The following is a 20,791-nucleotide window of genomic DNA, read 5'->3' on the forward strand; positions in this document are numbered from 1 at the left end:
CTGGATAAAGAATGAAGAACTGATTCTGCAGCCAAAATAGGATAGATAAAAGTAGAGCAGTGATATCATTTTACAGATGGGGAAACTGAGGCTCAAAGAGGCTTCCAGCATTATCCAAGTTCATTTTGCAGCACAACTCAAAACACTTATCCACGTGACTGGCAACCCAAGCCTCCCTTCCAATTGTTCCAATCCTTCTCCCTGGCTCATTTTTAGATAGCTGAGAGCCTTCTATCACTGCTTCCTAAAATGTGGCCTCTAGGATAGCCACCAATGCCTCTAGGATAGCAATCGTCAAAGATTGCAACAGAAGTTTAAATTCCTATGCGCATGTTTTTTTTTTTTCCTGCATGGGTACACATGTGCATAAAAAAATGTGTGTGCAGGTGCATTTGTGTATATGTGTGGTACATATGTGTTCATATTTGTATCTGTATACCAGTGTGTGTATGGCAATATGCATGTGTGGGAGATGCCAGAAAATATCTTGAATGTGGTTCCTCAAGAATTGTCCACCAGAAGTCTTAATTCTTTTACCACAGCCCAGATGAGTTGAACTACTATGGGGTGAGCCTCTGGAACATTGATGGACAGTGGATTTGTGGAACCACTGTTCTGACTCATGTAGCAAAGTGGCTTCCAGATGAGAATTGAGAGCCCTGTATTGACTCCATGCCTAGAACTTAACTCCACAGGGAGGCTTGAAAGAAATCAGCTAGAGCAGAAGCTAGCAGGGGTGGCTGAGGAAGCTCACTTGTGGGAGAAACAAGGCTGGAGGACATCTTGCCAGAAGAGAACACCACCAACCCACATATAAAATGGAAGGTGCCGAAGGAGAAAATAAATAACGAATAAGGAGCAAATATAATTTAGTAAGAATTCTGAGCATGTAAGGCTGGTATTGAAAGATCTGATTTAGGAGCAATTTATGCCAATTGGCAACAGCATAGAGTTGCCAGAAATGTTACTGAATTAATTCTAAATTGGTATATGAATATCTAGCTGGCTTAAGGCCATCGGAGAAAAATGATCATGATCGTCTTAATCAAGTCCAAGTTGCTGCTTCCTTCTCCTTCACATTTTAAATCTGACTTTAGAATCAGAAACTCTGCAAAGGAATAAACTTCTGGTCAGGGAAGATTCACAATTCATTCTCAGGAAAATCGAAAGCTCGCAAGTTGATTTGGACCTGCAGAACCTATTGGCATAGCTTGCAAATGGCTTGATATGAGGTGGAGCTCTCCTGCTGTCCGGATGTGCAAGGGCTAAGACACTACACATGGGAAGTGATGAGCACTCGGACACTCCCACATCTGCTGCCAATAATGGCCTAATGAATAAAGTCACCCAACATCCTTTAGCTCATAGGTACCTTAGGACCACCTGAACTCCAGACAAGAACACTTCCAAGTGACCAGCATGCCTATCAGCACATGCCTTGGGATTGGTGTGATGGATTCTGAATGCTTATCCACAGTTTCACCTGTAGATGCTGAGTGTATTGCTGAAACTAGCAGACTGGGTAGAAGGAAGGGATTTGGGAAATTTTCTTCTACATGACCAAAGCAGACAGAAGAGGGGAAAAAGTTCTTTTTTTTTTTTTTACCTCTTGGCCCATTTCCATGCTGCAAAGTTTTGTTGATTGAGCTTTGGCATCAACCATAACATTAAACATGGTGCATATTGACTGTGGGACTCGAAAATCTGTTGATCGACTGGTTTTTTGCAGCTTAACTTCAAATGCAATCCTGGTTCTATTAAAACAAAGTAGGGAAAACCAATTCAGCATTCGGATGGCGGGAGGTAGAGGAGACATGTTCTGAGAGGTTAGTGAAAAGGAAAATTGAAGGCTTTAATCAGTTTCAATCCACAATGACTTCACACATTCTTTTTCGAATGACTTCCTGTCTAACGAGGGCTTGTTTATGTGGACGGCCATGCACACCCATCCTATCTCAGCAGTGCATGGAACACCTGTAGCTCGGTGTGTTTCTATCTATAGATTACATGGTGTGGAGAACCCTAATTGCAGGAGAATAAATGAATTAAAAAAAAAACCGATTATAGCATTACAACATATGCAGCTTCTCTCACATTGGCAAGTGCCTACCTCGAATCACTTCACTTAAAAACAAAACACAAGAAGGCAATTTCTCATCTTCAAAACCTCAGCATGGAGAAAAATCTTGAACGGCCCTTATTGTTTTTAATTTTTTTTTTGTTTTTTAAGAGTCTAAAAATCTCTTTTGAAATCCAACTAATTTAATATTGTTTGAAACCTAAAAAATTGGTTGTGCTTGCTAAAGAATCATTAGAAGAAAATATATCAAACCATTGAAAATGGCTACTTTTCGAAGGGGGATGAAAATAGAAGTTATTATGTTTGGGGAACTCACAGGGTGGCTTTTTGTTTTGCTTTGTTTTCATTACCGGTGTTACTTTTTCAGTAAGTAGATATTCTTTTTTTTTATAATTAAAATGTAATAGTGTCCTTAGCATGAAAATATATTATAAAAACTTCATATATATTATTTATAGCTCAAGAACTGCATACATCTACTGTAACATTTTTTTGTTTTGTTTTGTAACATAATGTTGACATGGGTCAACTTATGATACCAGAAACCTACTAAGCCCTCATAGGAAAAGCTAGCCCAATATAGGTAGTTTGCAGCACTGGTGTAACATCCAGTCCTTGGCACTGCTATTGCAAAGCAGGGACCAACTCTATTGAAAAAGGTATCAGAGAAGTGGGTCACATCCTCACATATCCTTTGAGAAAGCACCTGGTCAGTAAGTGGTTTCATTAGAGCCCCTTTCATCTAATGTGTCTATTGCTTCTCTACATTGTCTATTGTCACCTTCTAGAGCTCATGCAGCCACCAGAATGGCATTGCTTTAAGAGGAATTGGTAGCACTTTTCTATTGGTGCATAGGAGGACCACACAGCTAGTTAGCTGGGGAAAGGATGCCAGCTTGCTAACACACCCTGGGTGCATGCAGGGAAGCCAAGTATAATTTCTAAGGTTGGAAGCCCAGTTCCTAAGGGAAAAAAAAAACACCCTCAAAACACCCCTATAGATTATATGATCATGTTCAAGATAAATGCAACTTGGCTTCTAAAGACTCAGTGCACCAAAGAAGCTTTCTAATCATGATGATCATTTTAAGCTCCGCTGAAAATACATCGTTTTCTAGCTCTGTGAAAAGAGGCCCGATGGGTACTGAGTTGGACCGGGCCCTGGGCTGATCTTCTGAGGCTTATGTGCTAGTTCCGGCCCAATCTGAGAAATGGAAATGCTAAATCGTTCCTTTCCAATGAAGCAAGTGTCTTCCCTTTCACATTTCTTTTCACAGGAGAACTGTTCCTAGCCTGTGGAGTGCAGGGCTGTGAAAAGAGGAAGGCAGAGGCAGAAAATGAATATGACTTAGAGGGCTCTAGGGGTCCCCAAACCCAGGAATGGAGAGGTCATTTAACCCAATTGACTCCAGAGTGCATTGTTTTGTACCTAGTACAGACAGAGGTGCTGTCACTGTCAGGTAAGTGTACAAAATGTCTTGGACACTTAATCTTGAGGAGTACTGTATTCTAAGCACTGCATACCTAAAGCCATAGTCCCTGCTGTATGGGTCTAGGACAAAGGCTATTTATTCTGCCCAAAGAAGTAATCCACAGTTCTCAGTTCTTTTAACATATATTCCATGTCTTAAAATGTCTAAGGACCTCTCTATGCCCTCTACTCTGTAGCTAGAGTCAGGGTATTTCCACCCGTGTTTGTGCTTGAGCCTTGACTGAAAGGAACACCAAGGAATTCTAGGTCAGGGCTGCCCAGTACAGTGAGTGATTCAAGCCCTGATAATAAATTTTTTCTTAGCTACTGAGTTCTGGGTACCTCTGTGGCTTTGGAGGGTGAGGAGTTTCCAGGGATTCAGGTCCATTCCCCGCCTCTGAGTGAATAACCTTTCTATGACTGCATATAATAATGATTATAGTATGGTGAGGGAGAAACTACATTTACCGGCCTCATGTATTCTTTATGTCTTCTAAGTGTCTCTCCTTTTACCCCTACCATGCAGACTGGCTTCTAAGTGGAGGACATAGACATATAGGCAGGAACACAGACCAAAAGAGGGCAGGTCTTGATTTTAATTCACTTTAGCTCCTTGTGAGATAGAGGAAAAGGCTGATAGATGGCTTTAAAGCGTTGCCCAGTAAAGAGATTTTGGTCAAATACTTTGGTCAGTCACAAACCATTGCTTTCCCTAGAATTAATATAGACTATCTAAGAGATTATAGAATTCAAAACTGGAAACTTTCTGACCATTTAGTTGAAAACCAAACCTGTTTTTGGTTCTAAACTGGGCAGAAAAGAGCAAAATCTACTCAGTCTTTAAATTTTCAGAAATACAAACACATGCCCAGTGTCCCCAAAGCTCAGGCTCTTTCCTTAGTTCACTCTGAGTTGCTATTTACCTACCTGTAGCAGTACTGCTCTTCTACCTTTTGAGGTTTCAGGTTTGATGCATTACTTCCCTTTCTTCTTCCAGGGTATCAGACGCTGCATTCAGAACACTTCCAGGCAAGCCCAGGAGTGTCACTTACAACTCATTCATCAACTAAAGGATATAACATCTGGAGGCCTGGAGTGCCAAGATTGCTTGTGGCTTCCTTCCTTCCTTCCTTCCTTCCTTCCTTCCTTCCTTCCTTCCTTCCTTCCTTCCTTCCTTCCTTCCTTCCTTCCTTCCTTCCTTCTCCCTCCTTCTTTTTTTCCTCTCTTCCTTTGTTTCATTTTTCTTTCCCCTTCTTTTCTTTTTTGAATAAGGAAAACTAATAGGACACTAATAAACTAGAAAAGAACTTGGATGTATGTTTGGGGCTGGGAAGGTGGTAATGATATCAAACACAGAAGTGAATTCCACTGGTCTGATATGTGGATATAGATACTCCATCAGGGGAGGACAGGGTCTTTACTTTTCCATTGTCTTTCAAGGACTCAGCCCTGGGCCTAGTCTATGAGAGCAGATCAGACCATTTTGCTGAATGGATAAAGACCATCCTTATTCTCTTCCCATCACCACCTCAGAACAATCAGCTGGAGAACTCCAAGCACAGTGATATGCTTTCTACCCCAATACTGTAAGTTACAGTGTCAAAAAGAGGAAATTCTCGGGAAGCCAAACCACATGTCATGCCTTCATGCTGATTACTGGTTAGAATGCGGGCAAGAAAACTAACAACTGGCACACACTAGGTACTCAGGTCACATGGACAGAATGACTGAGGATTCTAAGGTTTCATTTTTGTTGGGAACTCAATGACCCAGATTCCATACACAATGCTCTAAAACTGTACATTTTTCCCTCTTCCTAACTGTTCATTCTCCATACCCCTGTATTTATAAGTATTTATCATGTAGCTATTTTGCAGCAAACAGTGCTAGATGTTGGGGAGCAAGAATGGATGTGAGTATTTTCCTCATGGAACCAGTAATAGGACAAATTGGTAGCCAAATAATTTTGTGTCTGGGATGGATACAGAACTGGTTAGTAGAAGCTCAAGGTAGACAGCTGACCATTCCAGCTGACTTTTTAAAATTGTTATTGTTGACATTTTGAGACACGGTCTCACTATGTAGCTCAGACTTGTCTTGAACTTACAACAATCCCTGACTCAACCTCTAAGGCTTGGGTTACAAGCATGCACCAACATGCCTGTTTGTACTGGAGCTGACTTGGACAATTAGTCACCTCCAAAATGTTCCATAACATGGTCTATTTGGCAGGGGCTCCCTGCTCTTTCCAGTCAGTGGACAGTGGAAAAGGAGGCCTGGGTCTCTCCAGTCACTAGTTCTTACCGTTTGACGCAGGACTCAATCATGTCACTTGCCATTAGTTTTAGCCGCTGTTCTAAGTGTTTTCCAAACTCTTCTTCAGGCCAGTGTAAGTCACGGATGAAAGTCTGAAGGGCGTCTAGTTTCCAGAACAAATCTTCTGATGTACCTGATCCATTACTGGCAGGATAAGAAAGTAGAAATCAAGAGTCATCCAATGGCCTTGGGCTTGACAAAAAGTAACACAGAGACAGCTGGGGGCTGGAAGGCTTAAGGCAAACAGTGGCTTCCACATACGAAACAACGCAACGTGGCAGTGGAGGGGGCAGTCTCCATTGGCAGAATTTGAGTTTTACCATACAGGACTCAGTTCACTTTGCTCAGCCAATTGCTCCAGACCAGCGAGATGTCTGAAGAGGTTGTTGTCTCCTTGTAAGTAGGAGGATAGCGTATGGTAAAAATCAGCCTTCTTTTAATAACCACATTAGCATATGTGATGATTCAGACGAAGGCTATGAACCAGGGGGAGAAGTAAGTCTCCATGGATAATAACTACATGACAACATGCAGTTATTAAGATCCAGGGCTTCATGCATTCCCTAGTTCTCCTCCAGAGTGGAGGCCTCCTGGAAATGGCACACGACTTTGGTTTCAAAAGGACAGTGCTAACAAAGTGGTGAGCGAGGACCTGCTTTCTCTCTTGAAGAGCTGGAAAAAATAGAGGAGACTTCAGATAGAGACAGGCACACTTGGATACCTTGAATCCCAAAGTCCTGTCCAGTGACTAACATTCCAATTTTCATAGACCAGCCCATTACAGAGGCAGCCCCAGGATGAGGGGAGTTGGGGCAGGCAAGGTGAGTGGACAGGGGATCTCTGTGATACTTCAGGGCTCAAAACCCGAGCTCTTTTCCCATTGTACCATATTGCCCACTCCTCTACAGATCCAGGGAAATGGGACTGACTCCTTTTTGTATGATGACATCCAAGAGACTTTTACCTGGAACATCCATGGAAGGCTTGCGCATGGGAAAAGTTCCACCTCTTCCTCTCTTGCCCTTCTCTGGCTGGCTTTCTTTTTTTTATAATCACCCCATTTGGAACTCTGAGGGGTGACCAGCCCCCTACCCCCTTCCTCGCATACCACCAATGCTAACACAGTAATTTATAAAATGTCCAACACACCATGCATTACCACTTGTTCTGACATCGTCTATAGAAACAGATGAGAGTGGGTGTTTCTATTGTGACAGATGCCAGCTGCATTGAATTAATGCTTCAGAGAGAAATATAGCTAGTGCATAGATGCATCCACAGCTACTGCAGGGTGGGGAGGAGGCAAACTCCCAACATGCCGAGAGGGAGCCCGAGCCTACGGCCTGCACCAACAGGGCAATGCTTTCAGAACAGACCAGTCTGAGGTCAGTACGTAGCTGTATCTGACAGGAGGGAGCAGGTAACAGGGAAACACGTCCTTCAAATGAAAGGTGGCAAAGGAAAGAACTGGAGTCATGAAAAGATATCGAATCAGGCATTTCCTGGTGGGTGACTGAGGATCCAAAACCTTCTTTTCAGATACCACAGTGAGCTTCATTTAAAAGTGGGGAATGCATTTCTCTCCATCAAAGTTCAGCCTTCCCCCTACCTTACCCCGTGCTTGGGAAGAAAGAAACCCCAACTTTGTCTAGTCTAAGCCCCGTTTTGGAACTGCATGGTTTATGTTTTAAATCATTAAGTACATATGAATGCAATAATTGGTATTTATTACAACAACATTTTGACACCCATCTGGTTTCAGAGTTTCAAAAAATTCTTGTAGCGTTTTTTTTCTTTGAAGAGCTTATTATTAAGTTTTGACATGAGGAAAAGAATATTTTCTTTTTATTTTTAAGATAAACTGTTAATGTTAAGGCAATAGCACCAAGATTATTTTGATTGCTGAGCAGTTACCAAAATGTGTTCCCACCCATGCCTTAATTAATTGAATGGAGACTATTATCTGCTTTATCACAATGTCTTGATTCATATCTTTTCAAAAACAGTATCACAGAACATGCACGGGACAAGCTAAGAGAAGCTTTCTGCTATTTAGTTTTAATTTTAAACATATACTATCTAATCTATCAAACAAACACTATCTAATTGAACTTGTAATATTGTCATCTTAGCATGAATATGATGTATTTTTGTTAGGAAAAATTTTCCTCAGGTATGAAAAATTTGGAGGTTTGAATTTGTCTCTAGTAGAGAATCAGACACAGTGGCCTCATGATTTCACTGTGCGCTTGTGAGTGACTATACTTTTTAAAATAGTTGGTAGCTTTGGGAACAACAGGTTGAGAAGCCATTTTAATGTCCTGTTCTCTCCCTGGGTTAACTGTGAATCTGAACATGCTGAGGGCCACCTTGATGAATGGGAGTCCAAGATTTAAAAGCATCACTGCCAGTTTCAGATCATTTTTTTATTCCTTTGATAATAACACTTCCCTTTGAAAATGTGCCAATTTATTCTTCCAAGGAAAAGCTTATCTGGCCTATAATTAGCTGTGGTCAAAGCAAAGGATCAAAGGGAGGTGGAGAACTGGTAAACCTTCTTTCACTTATTAAATCACCCACATGGTTCTCATTTCATTTCCCCAAAGTAGAACTGAGGAGTGCTGGATCTTCTTCTTGCTAAGGAAATTGGGGAAAGGATTGATTTCCTAGGTGGAGAAAAATGTTCACTCAATCCCTATGTCCTTCAAACTGCTCACTTTGAAGTATTTCAGGCAGAAATACTTCCCACATTCCTGAATTCATATGAAGGAAGCAAAGAATGACTCTATACCGAGAATGCAGAAACACCACTGCCAAAACTTAATTGTATGTGTGTCCTGATCTTGCATTCTCAAATTTAGAATCCTCCTTTCACCTAGACCTCAACACTTTCTACTGTATTTGACTTTGGGAAGTGTCTACACATGCAATTTACCTACTCTGCCAGGTCATTCATAAATTTTCATTTAGCTCTGTAGATACAATTATGATATCATGCTATTTACTGGCATCAGAAATATGCTTTATGGCTTAATCAGCCCTGTGAAAATGTTTTATTATGAAACAAAACACAAAACCCAGTGCCTAGGTAGGCAGGCTTCTTTCACAGACTTGGATCAGATCACAGATGTCTGGTCAGCCCATCCAAGAATTTTCATAGATTATTTGTGGATGAATAATTCCTAAAGTCATGGTCCCTACATTGAAAACAGGGGATAGAAATCCTTTTGCAAAATAATTCAGGAAGTAAAACAGAGTCCTCAAGTGTTCAGTGGGCGTTAGACAAATCTTTAGTGTGTATATATAGCAAATGTCTTACAAACACGATGAATGCCAGAAATAAACAATATTGTCTCTGCATGATCAGCAAAATATGTCTAATTATCCATCTCCATCTCTGTTATATAGGATGTATAGAAATAAGCAATACATATCCATGCCAAGATCACTTAAATTTAAATGAGATCTAATGTGAACTGAATACACACTCAGCATCATATATAGCAGCCATCCATGACGGTGCCGAAAAAGTAGGCATTTGTGGGATGCCTAGAGGGATGTTAACTGGTAGATTTGGAACTTTGGGTAGGTTCACATTGGGTAGGTTCACATTGGGTAGGTTACTGGTTAAACTCCTGTGGAAGAAACAGACAGAAAGAAAAATACCATCACAGTGACAATGTAGATGTGGCAGAAGCACACAACAGTTGTAAATAAACCTGCTAAGTCCACAGAAGACAATGGTGAAGACTTGAGCAACACACTTTGGAAAGCAGGTTACAGACGGGAAGCTGGGATGTGACTCAGGATCCAGAGAAAATGATAAAGTCAATGGGCAACTTAAAATGCAGACACTGATGGAGCACCTGTGCACACCAATCGTAACTGAAATGTCTTTGAGAATATGCTTCTGTTTTCAAGGCCACTGTCAAAAGAGTCTAGAACTTGTCATATAATAAGAACTTGATATCTGTGGGATTCTGGCCATGGATTTCCGGAACTGGGGTGCCATGAGACAGTTGAACTAATAGGATGGTGAGGCAGGAGAGAGGACAAACAGGCACAATGAGTGTTACTGAATAAGTTCTGGTATTCATTCTACAATGCAGTGATAATTCATTATGTGTCCCCAAGGAGAGGAGAGAAATGCACTCATTAGAAAGGAATGACCATGTGTCGGGTGGAGTACATGCGCTGCTCTGGCCTGATCACTACCCAACTCTTACGTGAATACACACATTGTATTGCACCTCTTGAGTATGTGCAAACAATAGCTGACATTTAAATAAAAACAAAAGCTACCAAAATTCTTCCTAAGAATATAAATGGTGGAGCACTTTAACTTTGTGTACTTTCACTTATACAGTCAATAGAAGATTTTTAAAGTCAGATATTAGACACCAAATGGAAAGAGAAGACTCACTGATTTGAATGTACATGAAATAGTGATATGCAGAAATTGAATGCCTTCCAACTGCTACTTCTAAAGACAGGAATTTGTGCAAGGGGGTGTCAGAATGGATGGCAAAGATGAAGAAATCATTTGCAGAAAAAGGATTATCTCTGGGGAATTTTATGGAACACGCAAAGAAAATGGATAGGTTTTCTCCTAAACTAAGACTTACTAAAATGGAGACATGGTTCCACACAGAAATGGACACACAGGGAAAGAAAAGAATCCCACATTCAGGTATTATGTAGAACTCAGACCAAAAATTGATTTCAATATCATTTAATATTATGGTAGCTTCCCCTAGAGATCAAGACAGTGAAGAGTAATGCCTGACAGTAGCTGTTAGGAAGGTTGAGCATGCTAGGTGCTGCTGGATTTTTAAAAAAATACATATATGTGTATGGGTGTACATGCATGTAATTGCATGTATGTGTATATGAGTAAGAGAGAGACAGAGATACACACTTTTTTTTGTCTCTCACAAACGTGCACGCGCGCGCGCGCGTGCGCGCACACACACACACACACACACACACACACACACACACACACACACACACACACACACAGTGCATGCTTGTGTGGAGGCCAGTGGGCTACCTTGGGTGTCATCCTCAAAAATGTTGTCCACCTCCTCTGAAGCAAGCTCTCCCAATGGCTTGTTTCACCAACTAGGTCAGACTAGTGTGTTTGCAAGTCCCATGGACCCAGCTGTCCTCATCTTCCCACTTCTGGGGCTATAAATGTGTGCTCCATGGTACCCAGTATCTTATGTGGGTTCTAGTGGTTGAACTAAGGCTCTGTGCTTGTGAAGCAACCAATTCATCCCCAGCTCCCCTCCTCAGCTGAGATTTTACTTCTTGATATGAATGGCTGTTCAATGGGTGTATGTGAAAGTTTATTGAGCTGTACATTTTCCTACAAAAAAACACATTTAAAATTAGTCAAAACAAATAAAATAGCAGTGTTACCTTTTATCAGCTATTTGTTTTTAAATGAGGTTTTATGTTTAATTGACTGGTACAATGGAGGGGAGATGGATGGTTTTATGAAGGGGAGACATAGATAGAAGGGGGGAGGGAGAGAGAGAGCATGTTCAGAGATTCGAGTCAAATCAACCACATTTCTTTGGAGGGTCTGTGTCATGTACTGCTGCAAACACTGGCACTGAACATCTTGCAGAGGCATTTGAAGGGTGTTCCATCCAGCCAAAGTCACTGGCATGATAGAGCCCAGCCTAGCTCCGAATCTGAGAGGAGCCTTCCTGTTTAAGTGGAATTGACAGTACTTTGGCAGAGGACTTGAGGTTCTCTTTTTGGATCTTGTGGGGAAGGAGGAAGTTTCGCCAAAGCAGCCCTGGGTGAGCTGTTTGCCTAGCAGGACTCCTGGAGGCCAGGCTGCCTCTGGGCTCACTCTGGGGCAAAACTACAGCAGAGAAGCCGGACCTGGCAAATAACTTGGATGCCTGTCTCCCTCCAGAAATCAGTCATTCAAACGTTCTCAATGGCAAATCAGCCATGGATTATAAACTGAAAACCCTAGAATGCAAAATTGCTAAGCTGGTGTACTCACTCTTCTTTCAGGGAAATAGATAGGTGGTTCACAGATACACCATTCCTTGTGGTGCCAGGATGCCTTTGCGGGGAGGCTCAGGAGAAAGTAAACTAAACATTGCTATTAAGTAGAAATAAAAAAAAATGGAACTTTCCCTTCCATGTGTCTCTGTTTAACTGGGGAATTTGCCTTTGAATTCAGTCCCTGGTGGTTCTCAGCCTTAAACACTGCCATGAAACAAATCCGCTGGCGATTTCCACTGAGACATGTGTAAGCCTATATAAGCAAATGTGATCATTAAATGATACACACACTGAATAATGATCAAGGAATTAGGAGATCTTAGAGATGGCAGCCTGGAAAGTTAAAATGTCAATTTTGAGCAAATTATAAGTAGCTAGAAATGAATAACATACAAATGTCTGCAAAAGCAACTTAATTTAAACATATTAGTGGATGGTGGGTACACAAATGGGAAGAGAGCTTTGTTTTACATGCAAAATAAAAAATACTCATATTAATCAAAACATATTGTTTTTGTAAAATACAGCGTTTTGGCTGTGAACTTGGGCTTAAATAGAAACATTTCCTTCATGGCACATGTTATCAATGATTTAGTTCTAAAATGATAAAATATGACATTTCTGCTTTTATCAGAAAATAAAGCATATCCCTAATGTGACTAATATTTCATCTGGAATACTAAGGGGTACAATCAGAGGTAACTTATGATCATAATATTTCAATATCACACATTTAAAGGAGAAGTTTGCATAGCGCTTAGTTGTGAGGTCAAGGCTCTCAAACCAGTGATAGCTGTAATGAATCATTATTTTTAAAGAGGGCCCTCCAGTCACTACCGGACAACCAAGCAGTCATGACTCTCTGTAAGAACTTTAAGTGTATGTCTCTAGGTAGGACAAGAAATGAAAAAAAATTAGCCTCTAATTCATTCTAGGGACCTTGCTGAAAAGGATTGCTTTCACTTAGCTCTGATCTCTAGAGCCTGAGATGACAAAGTTCTTATCTGCTCTCTCTCACGTTCATCCGTAGTAGAGATGTGCCTGTACCTCATTGATACTGATGACAATGAATGTAGGTGGAACCCTTTTCTTAGAATTGTTTCTAATCAAGACTGTTTCCATGTGCAGGGGATATAGTTACATCATCTCTCAAATATTTCTGCTTTAAGCTTATGGATGGGGGTAGATTTTTAGATACAGAACATGTTCTACTTTTATAAGCCATTTGTTGCATGAATATATGAAGTACATCTGTCTTTTCTTGGTGCTGTGTACACTGAAGCTTCTCTCTTTGTCTTTAGATCTAATCCTACTCAGAGGTATGGATACCCCTTGATAACTTCCTACAGTCCCAAGTAATGTTTCCTAACTTGTTATTCATTATTACTCAGCCCCAATTTCCTTCTCTATGAAAGCATAATGCCACAGATGCACTATTTATCTATTGATGCACTGTATGTAGACATACATTTTGTATACGATCACAGTAAGATACTTTATCACATCTTTGGGACTATCAAAGCCCATTGAGAACATACAATCTATAGAACCGATCCCAAACTCCCTGGGATTTGAGAACCTTTCAAACATCTGAGAGGCTTGCTCCATCCTTCATAGCCCATGATAGCCCACACCAAATTCTCAGTGTTGCTTTGGTGCACTCTGCTCCTCTGCACATTTCCAGTGGTGTCCATGGCCCACCAGGTGAGCCCTGACTCTTTTGAAATGCTACTCTTCAAGTCATTTCCTCCCAGATCTTTTAGTGGAAACTCATCCCACTGTGAGCTACATTCTCACACTCTTTATATGATTTGTACATACATACTTTGGTAATATTTAAAGCCACTATCGTATATACATTGCTAGACTCAACTAGATATAGATTCCCAATCTGGGGATGGTATCTTTTTCTCATCTCCATCTCCAGAAGTTTTACTTTTCTTTTATATCCTTGCAATCCCTAGCCTGTCCATGTTTCCAGCATTCTGTTGGTACTGCTGAGCCTGGCTATATGCCAGGCCCTGCTCTGTTCTAGATGCAGGGCAGGGAGAGAAAAGAATGTGTAGTTGTGTGTGGACATGCACAATAATATTAACAAGAATCCTAGCAATGGAAGATTTTTGGTTATCAAAAGCTTTGTTTTATACAGGAGGACATCAAGTCTTGGAAAAGTCAGCTGAGAAAAGATATTAATTCAAGACATTGATGGCTCAACGTATTCTGGAAAGTTCCTGGCTCAGGACTACTTTTAAAATTTTTATTATGATTATTAATGTGTTCCCACATGTGCTAGGCAATACACCTGGGGTTCAGGGAAGAACTTGGCAGAATTGTTTCTCTTTCTCCACTTTTCTTGGGATCTGGCAATTCAACGTTCTAGGCTTTTAAGGGCCATGCCTTTACCTTCTGAGTCTCTAGGGTCAGGAGTTCTAGATTCAGTAACATTTGCATATTTGATAGTCGGCCACACACAGGCTGCTGAAGTGTCTCTTGGATACTGTCTGTTACCATCAAATCTTCAACAGTTTGAGAAAGGATATTAGTTAAAAGGTATTTTTCATTTGCACATCTGAGGTCCAGAGGAGGAACATGTATTGTAAATGCCTGGAAACAGGATTTATAGTCCTTTACAAGAAGCAGTAGTTACTTTTACTCTCATAAGTCTCCCCTACCTGACACAGGAGATCACAAAGCCAAGGATTCTGTGCTTTCAGAAGAATCCAAGTAGAGACAGAGGGGTCTCCCACACACTGAAAAGAATTTCTAAATTTCTACTCTAGAAGCCTCTATAACATATCAGCAACGAGCTGCCACTAAATAGCTGGGTGAGATTTTGTCTACCTATGTGCAGGGACCAAACTCCATATTCAGGGCTGCCAGAAGACCTTAGAACTACCCACCCAACTCTGGACAGTGGTCCAATGGCATGCGCTGATGGATGCTCAGGAAAGGGCTACAGCCTGGGGCTCTATTGAACACTTGAGCCTGTCTTGAAGATAATCTTTGGCTGCAGCTGGAAGCTGTACAATGGGATTCTGCATCAGTGCACAGAGAATATTGGAGCAAGTGTATAAGATACAAGCCATCTCTTCTCACAGAGATGGAAAGCCACTTTTTAAGGTAAAAAAAAAACCACGGGACTTAGCTATTTACCTACTCTACCAAATAATCTCTGTGACATTAAGCCCAAGTAATTGTAGTTTCAGTTTTCTTTACAGGGCAATAGTTTGATACAAGGAAATATGAAAGACAAGTACTAATTTTTGTATATTTTCTTTTTATCTCTTTTATTCATTGTGAAAGTATGCACATGTATCCATACATGTATATGTGTGTGTGTGCATATATGCATGCATGTGCACACATGAGTGTTTGTGTGTGTTAGAGTCATGTGGCAGAAACTGAGAAGACTAAAGGACTAAGCAACATAAATTTACCCAAGTCAGTTCCTTGATGGAAAGAATTCCGAGTTGCTTTTTTTCAAGACAGGGTTTCTCTGTGTAACAGTTCTTGCTGACCTGGAACTCGCTTTGTAGACCAGGCTGGTTTTGAACTCATAGAAATCTGCCTGCCTCTGCCTCCTGAGTGCTGGGATTAAAGGGGTGTGCCACCAATGCCCAGCTGTGAAAGAGTTTTTGTTGTTGTTTTGATAAATATCCAAGATGAAAGAAGCACCTTTGCTTAAGGAAGAGGGAAGGCCCTCTGCAGGAGGTCAAGGGACGTTCTCACTTGTTCTCTTTGCATTGTTGGAGGCATCGGGAGGTATGTCTCACTTCATAGAAACATGATCCAGTCTACTATTTATCCTCCAGGCCACACAACATCCATATTGTCTAACAACCAGCTAATTTGTGTGTGGTTAAAAGGGATGTTAATCTAGCTTAAGTTTTACTTGGCCTTTTAAAATTTCTCCACATTCTCTGAAAGGCATGTACTTTTTGATATAAGCTGAGCAAAGACTAACAGTAGCACAATTTGGACAGCAACTCCCTCCACATTGCACTCACACCTGACTATATTCTCAGGTGTGGATGTGGAGATTGAGAACACTTACGCTTTTCAAAGTTCAGACTTTTAAATTATGGATCCATGAGTTCAATTTCATCAGTTAAAAAAATCCCCAACAAAACATTCCCAGACTACGACTCCAATTGTGAAAGTGATTTTGATTCTATCTTTACTGCTGGCCGTACTAAGAACACTTGAAGGCTTCCAAACGAATAGCAGTCATATGTTTGGCTTCTAAAGAAGTTAACAGATTATAAAATGACTTTAGTGACATTTTCGCAGAAATTCATGACAAGTCTCAGACCCCGGGTAGGAACTTTTTAAAGAATCACTTTTAACGATGAGAAAACAAGTTCCTAGAAGTCAAACCCTTGCCTTCCCACTAGGGTGAGGCCCCAAATCTAAGGCGCTTTAGTAACCAATGGTGGTATCATTTCCCTTCTCTGTATGTTGGCAATAGTACCTTCCACATTTAAACCAAGCAAGGAAATGCTATTTCAGGACCATTGCTATTTTCAAAACATGAATATCACTCATTTGAGCCTTTTCCTCTTCACGGCTCTTTCCCAAAGCACTAGGGTCTTCATAATTACGACCAATAAATAAACAAATACCTCCTCATGAATGCATTATCTTTTTGAGGATAAGCTTTAGACCCCAGAGTTAAGAGTCAACAGACCCGTTACCTTTCTTCCCTTTCAAACCAAGAACTATGCAGTTTGGGCAAATAAAGCACAGTCCTCCTGTGACTTAACTATGGAAGGGGCCAGAGGGAACTGTGTCAGTCAGGGTTGTCTAGAGATTGATATTAGCAGGGATTGCTTTAGACACCTGCTCTAGAAAAGGACCTCGTACTGAGGAAAGGCTCTTGAGTTTCCCAAAATGCTAGCACACACCCCTGTTTTGTTCCAGGTTGCTACATCTCAAAGCTGTAAAGCGCTGCAGATAATAAGTAAATAGTTCCTTAAAGAAGGGGAGGAAAGGAGCCCAGACAACTAGAATCTAACAGAGCAAAGGCAGGGCTAGGCTTTACCAGAGCTTTTCAAACCACATCACAAAGCCTCCATACAGGGTGTCATTTTGCAGGATATTTGGGACTGATCCTTGGCAGTCAACAGGCACAGCCTTCTCCCCTGATAGCAGAGGAGGTACTGGGTTTGCCAGACACACTCAAAACTGCGATTGCCCAGCAGCTTACAACACACAGGATCCCCCAGATTTGTCCAGCGGGGTATGTAACCAATAATATTGTATATTGTGGTCAGTGCCCTCTCCTGGGAACCTTATAAGTAAGATAAACAGATAGTATAAATACACACCCATGGTTACATCTCTCAGTCCTTCTGTATCTTTTGTGACACAAAGGTCCCAAATTATAAAACACACTTCTAATCTCTTGTCTCTGTCCCATTCAGGCAGGGAAGCCATGAGTACCATATTAAGAAATAAAATAATGCCAGTTCTCAGTTTATACTAACAATGATAGTCATGTGACAGACTGCAGCCATTTGTACCCCAATTCTGATGTATTAAAAGAGGTTTCCTTACTTGACTGGTTCCCATGATTCCCGCTCAAAGCCCCTGTGAATGGATTGTGCAATTGAGGACTCCATCAGATCCACATATCTAACAACAAGTGGGGCAAACAGGTCCTGCAGGTGCTTGTGAAATTTCCCATTGCACAAATTATCTAGAACAGATAAGCAAAATCATGGTCAGAACCACAGTAACTTTATGGAAGTATAGTGTACACACAGAGAGTATTTTCTTCTACATCAAACACCCTGCTTCTAAGGAAACTGGAAGAAAAAACAAACAGAAACAGCCTCGAAGCTCATGCTTGAGTCTGTGTGGAAGGGAAAAGTGAATAAAATCCATGTTACCTATCCATGCACTCCCATGAGAAATAACAAGCCACGGCATTTGTAAATGCTTTATTTTACTGTCTTCTACATACTTGGTACCAGGAAGAAAAAAAAAAACATTCCCTGCCACCTCCCCTTCTTCATCAACCTCCTGGAAGAAGGATTGCTTTATGGCTATCATTGCTACAAGACACTGAAGTGCTTGCAGTGTTTGCCGGCTAGAGATATCTTTTATCTAGGAAGTATCACCGGATAAAAACTGAAAAGCATAAAGAGGTTAAGCTAACTAATTTTCTGGAGAGTAAATAAAACACAAGGAATGGATATGTCTTCTCACATGCTCTTGGCTTCTTCTGATAAAGACAGGCAAGAGAACTGCTATCCACAGTTAAGTGGTGGTGGTATGTGTGTGTGTAGTGTGTATGCATGCGGTATGTGGTATGTATGTGTGTCTGGTGTATATGTGTGTGTGGAGTGTATGTTTGGTGTGCATATATATGTGGTGTGTGTGTGTGTGGTGTATATGTATGTATGTACATGTGTGGTTTTGTATAGTGTGTGTATATGTGTATAAGGAGTGTGTGTGTGTGTGTGTGTGTGTGTGTGTGTGTGTGTGTGGTATGTGTGTGTGTGTGGTGTGCATGTGTGTGGTGTGTATATGTATGTGTGCATACTGTTTGTGTGAAGTGTGTGTATATGTACATATGGAGTGTGTGTGTGTTTGGTATGTGTTGTGTATGTGTATCATTTGTGAGGTGTGTATGTGTATAAGTGTGTGGTATGTATATGTGTGTGTGTGTATGTTTGGTATGTGTGTGTCATGTATGTGTGTAGTGTGTGTATATGCATGTATGTGTGTGGTTTGTGCTTAGTGGTTCATATATGTACATATGGAGTGTGTGTGGTGTGTGTGGTGTGTATGTGTATAGTGTGTGTGGTGTGTATATGAATGTGTGTGTGGTATGTGGTGTGTATGTGTATGGTTTGTGGGGTATGTATCTGTGTGTGGTATGTACGTGTGTAGTATGTATATATGTGTGGTGTATATGTTTGGTATATGTGTATGTATGTGGTATATGTGTATAAGTGTGTGGTGTGTATATGTGTGTGTGTGGTGTGTGTGGAGTAAATGTATATGTGTGTATGGAATGTGTGTGTGTTGTATATATGTATAGGGTGTGTATATGGTACATGTGTGTTGTGTTTAATGGTGCATATGTGTGTGGTGTATGGAGTGTGTGTATGTGTGGTGTGTGTATATAACAATAAAACAAGGAGGAGCTTTGTCTAACTCACAGTCTATGTGGAATAACTACATCTTAGTAACAAGTTTATGTTGATACTAATCAGGAAAAACCAATAGTCCAGGATGATACATACAGTCTGTACGGAGAAAGTCATTCAGCAGCTGGAACAGTGGGAAACTGTCCCATGTGTCTGGGGGTTGCACCTCTAACGCTGCATCCATGTCCACTGCAAAGAGTGACAGGAACGTCTCCGCGTGCTCCACCATTAAATCTGACCACCATGCAAAGGCCTTTGAAATGTGGCAGAAAAACAACAGAAAGGTGATGAGTATCTCTATGGGATGAAAGATATTTGCTCCAACCCTTACTGCTCAAGACTGGCTGTGCACCCAGCAGGGTGTGGTCATTTTATTGTAAAGAGAACAGCAGTTTGGATATGCGTGGGCCTCTCAGTGTCCAAGGCACTACTCTGTAGAAAGCCTTGCTCCTGACCAGGAGGTCAGAGGACACCACTGCAGGGGTGTCAGATATGGAACTTCTGCTCAATTTACAATAACTCAGTAGGCTTGGGTCATGCTCTGTCATCACTGCTGGCTGGTTCTTGCTCTAAGGTGTAGAATTTGGGAGTTTCTTCACTGTGTTTATGGGTTTTCTGCTGGTCTAACTTGAAAATTTGCAAATACTGTTCATTCACATTTCCATATCTGGGAATTAGTTGTCTATGGTCTCATCCAAACACAGGGACTCCTGTTTCCCTACACAGTGCAAACATTACCCTTATATCAGACTAAGTCAAAGCAAACCATGATTAGAATTACTACACAACTGCTGAGTAAAATGTCTATCTCAGGAGGGAGCCTTTGTTTTTTTACTTCTGGTCTAGAGGAAATATCAGGCTTAATCTAGAGAACATGGAATAAGGTTAGGACTTACTTTCCTGGGGCATAGACACATATGTACATTGAAAACCAAAAAATATCAGTGAAGTAACTCATTTTCATGCACATGGGTCCTTGGAAATCATTGTGCAAGGTCTCAGGGGTGACATTCACATCAGCCTGAGCCAGATGTGAATGCAGTTCAAAGGCATACATGCATGTAGGCTAATCATGTCTGGCAGGGGGCATGCAGAATGAGTGGTGGTGTCAACAGGCCCTGTTTTGCTGATTTCAAAGAGAGCGGAAAACAAACATTGCCAGCCTCTTCTTGTCCCCACCGCCCCACTCAGTGCCGTAAAGTATCCACACTGGAAACACTTTCCGGAGCATTCACCAAAAAAGATGGGAAGGCATTTGGAAATATGGAACATGATTATGGAAATAGTTCTATACATGAAAGGATTTGGTCAATGGCCAAGCTCTTCTGTGATCTAGTCCTTATTGGAGGGGTATTCTAACAGCCACTAGGAGGCAGAACAGAGGGGCTACTTCTCCTCTTTCATTAGATTTCACTTTACTTACTTCTCCTTTATCAACATGTGGCTGGTTTGCAAATTAAATGGAAAAAATCAAGTCATGTACGGTTCTTTGAGGATGGTTTGGCTGGAACTAGAACCCCACTTATTCAGAGCATGCGAGGGGATGCCAAAGGCTCACACTGTTGGACTTTCTAGCAAGTGATATTTTATTTCTTTTGAACACAGCCTGTAACTGGGTACTAAAGTAAATGGCATTCATGGATTGCCCAATGTTTAGCAAGGAATGTATCAGAATGCTTAAATTTCCCCCAATTTCTAAGTATGATAAATTGGCCTGTTAGTTAAAAAGATGGGAAA

At 41.1% G+C, this 20,791-nt stretch overlaps 1 protein-coding gene across 1 annotated transcript in view; it reads right to left on the bottom strand.

Annotated features, from left to right (window-relative positions):
* Cadps (calcium dependent secretion activator) overlaps positions 1 to 20,791 on the bottom strand; it is a 451,625-nt gene that overhangs the window by 75,934 nt on the left and 354,900 nt on the right. The window contains 4 exon segments of the mRNA XM_035452903.1: positions 1,607 to 1,754; positions 5,856 to 6,011; positions 17,454 to 17,595; positions 19,151 to 19,307. Of these exon segments, the coding sequence (XP_035308794.1) occupies positions 1,607 to 1,754; positions 5,856 to 6,011; positions 17,454 to 17,595; positions 19,151 to 19,307 (603 nt within the window).

Source organism: Cricetulus griseus (genome assembly GCF_003668045.3).
Source record: "Cricetulus griseus strain 17A/GY chromosome 1 unlocalized genomic scaffold, alternate assembly CriGri-PICRH-1.0 chr1_1, whole genome shotgun sequence".
NCBI lineage: Eukaryota > Metazoa > Chordata > Mammalia > Rodentia > Cricetidae > Cricetulus > Cricetulus griseus.